A 2995-nucleotide genomic window follows, 5' to 3' on the forward strand; every position below is an offset into this window, starting at 1 on the left:
TGTCGAAGGGCATGTCCTGGCTCATAGTTGTGCAAATACTTTAAAGCTAAGGAAAGTTGGTAAGCAATTTTCAACCGAATCGGCCAAGGTATTTCCTGTTTGGGATTTTGGTGCAAATAGGATTTTAGATTTTCCCCCTGCACGTACTCCACGATGATTGCCACGTTGCACATTTTCCAAATCGCGTATCCAAGAACTTTTACAATATGTTTGTAGTTGATTCGGGCCAAGGAGTTTACTTCTGTCAGAAACCTGAATTACAAAACACATATAGGTCGCCAAATTAGGAAAAACAGGTCATGCAAACAAGACTTTAATGTCAGCTTACCCACTAGTTTTAGATTGTAACTCATCGCCGCTAAAGGTCAGGCTGTAGCACTTTGCAGCCACAACATCGTTGTTGTACTTGCACCTTCGCACAGAAGCATAACCTCCTTTACCTAAAAAGTCATCTGCATTCCGACTGGTAAACAATGCATCGGCTGAAATCTTAGGTACTCTTTGCGAGACTTCCGGTAAATCAGCCTAAAACCACCCCAAAACATAAGTATTCAAAAAATTACCCTGAAATAGCTTTAGATTTAGACAAAGCTTCTTTATTTTCATTGTTTTTATGTCAAATTTTAATCGAAATGAAGTGAAGTACAATAATTTTTTGAACACAAGTGTTTCCAATAATATTATACAGTTATGTGCATGTACACGCAACGAAATTAAGAATTTTTTACTTACAATGTACGGTTTTCTTTAATTTAAAAAGCGGAAAAAAGTGACTACACGTCTAAAAATTTTGCGTAAACTTACATCACTTTGAATTACTTGCACATTAATTTATCGTTTCCGATTCAGCAATCTTTTATCAAATCTTTTATCTTTCGCTTGGTGCACAGTTGACGCTTGAAAAATAGTCAAATGGAAAACAACAACTTTGTACAAATATTTCTTCAATCTTTTGAAGCGGCTTGGCTAAATTAAACATTTGAAAAATAAATGCAAATTGTTAAGTCAAAACAATACACAACTGTAGCTACATAATTATACGCAATTATTACCCCATTTATCAATTTAAATGAAGTTTTCTTGTCGGCAGGTAATAAATCAACGATAGCCTACACACAGCGGCCACTAATTCGTAACCCTAGAAACTAAAACTAAGTTCCGCACCTGTAGGGTTTTAAACACACAAGAGTTAAAAGCCAAGTTACAAACCTTATTTTCCAGTCATGTTGTGTAATAGAATAAAATTTATACAAAGACAATTTTATCTTGTAAATATGAAAGACTCGGCAGAAATAGAGTTACCTGTAACAAAGTTTATATTTCTAGTGCACTGTATCAAACTTACGCAATAGTTACAATCTCACATCGGTTTCACGTTACTTTGCAGACAAAAGGCCAGACAAAGCGTCACGAAACTGCGACAGTGAAAATGGCGTCAGCGCAAACCCAAGTGGAAATGGAAAGGCGCCGAAGCACATGTATTAACAAGGATAAACCACCCAAACATCGTGGAGGTATGTGCTGTTACTACATGGAACAGCAACGTTGGACTTATTCTTGAGTACGTCGGTGGAAAAACCTTGGCAAATTTGATCAAAGACAAACAAATTCAATTTTCAAGAAGCACTGGCTTGAAGTTGATACACCAACTGTCTGCAGCTATTAGCTACTTGCACACCTTCGACTCCCAAAAGAAATTTACTCACGGTGATATTAAAGCAAGTAATATTTTAATCACACCACAATTTGTCTTGAAGCTTGCTGACTTTGGTGCCGCCAATGTTAGAGCAGCAACTGGATGCCAGTCGTCAAGCTTGACGCTGGATATATCCACAGTTCACACTCTTCTCTACTCTGCGCCTGAAATTCTAAATGGGGACGGATATAATGACCACGCAAGGGATGTGTACAGGTGAGCTATATTTTTACAAAACACACAGCAGTTTTTTAGTGTGCTTACAAACACATGAAACTGTTTTAAAAAGCTGTATTTTCAAAGCGAGCAAATGATTACAAAAAATGAACAGTCGTTTTTAATATATTGCAGTTTTGCCGTGGTGACATATGAAATTGTAACGGAAAGGTTAGCAAGTGATGATTTTCTTGGAATGAACAGTTTGGCATTAATCAGTGCGATTAAAGATGAACAACGACCAGATGCGGGGCGTTTTGATGCAAACGATCCGATGAAATCAATAGTTGTATCCTGCTGGTCGCAGAATCCGAGCAATCGTCCCAAGATTAAAAACGGTATTTCCCACAGAATCTAGTGTTTGTCATTAAATTATAGTTAGGCTTAAGATTTCCATTCAAACTCCAAGTGTACACGCTTTCATTTTCTTGTAGTCATCATAAATGTGTTCTGTCTTTTACAGCGGAAGAAGAAGTTCGGCGCATCATTAACGATGAATTTGGTGACGAAACGGAAACCAATGAGGCAGCCACGTTTGAGATTCCTGAACCCAGTCATGCCTCGAATCGTGTAGGATTGGATCAGTTTTTTCGCCCTTTCGAAATGATTAAAAGTTGATTTTCATGTATATATTGTTGGTTCTGCTTTAAAAGCGTAGACAAACAACAGTAAATCGTTTTACTAAAAAATGCTTTGTATGACTATTTTTGATGAAATAACCATCTTTATGCATTGACACCGAGCGTTCATTGACAATATTTGTGGTGCCACCGCCTAATATAGTTTAATTCAAACGTGATATACATGCTGTGGTATTCCAACTGTATATACTCGCGTAAGGCAGTAAACCTTACGAGTAGAGCAATGGTTTTTAACCGTGGATCCGCGACACTGTCTTAATTCGCGCACAAGGAATTGATAAATTGCGATTTGAAACGAACGAGTGGTTTTAAAAATTTTGGCGTTTTAATATAGCATAAAACCTGTTTGAAAAAGTTCTTCTTAAGCGACAAACCAAAATGTATTGTGACATTTGAATCCCGTTGTGATGCAACAGAGGTAAAATGTCAACTGGTCAACAGG

General features: G+C 37.3%; 1 protein-coding gene across 1 annotated transcript in view; it reads left to right on the top strand.

Annotated features, from left to right (window-relative positions):
* LOC145223632 (uncharacterized) overlaps window positions 1-2530 on the top strand; it is a 6440-nt gene extending 3910 nt beyond the window's left edge. The window contains exons 5-7 of the mRNA XM_080090033.1: window positions 1440-1912; window positions 2048-2250; window positions 2376-2530. Coding sequence (XP_079946159.1) covers window positions 1440-1912; window positions 2048-2250; window positions 2376-2530 — 831 coding nt within the window. The remainder of the gene's footprint in view (window positions 1-1439; window positions 1913-2047; window positions 2251-2375) is intronic.
* Window positions 2531-2995: the final 465 nt, after the last annotated feature.

The sequence above is a fragment of the Phallusia mammillata genome, chromosome 4, assembly GCF_965637545.1.
Source record: "Phallusia mammillata chromosome 4, kaPhaMamm4.hap1.1, whole genome shotgun sequence".
Taxonomy (NCBI): domain Eukaryota; kingdom Metazoa; phylum Chordata; class Ascidiacea; order Phlebobranchia; family Ascidiidae; genus Phallusia; species Phallusia mammillata.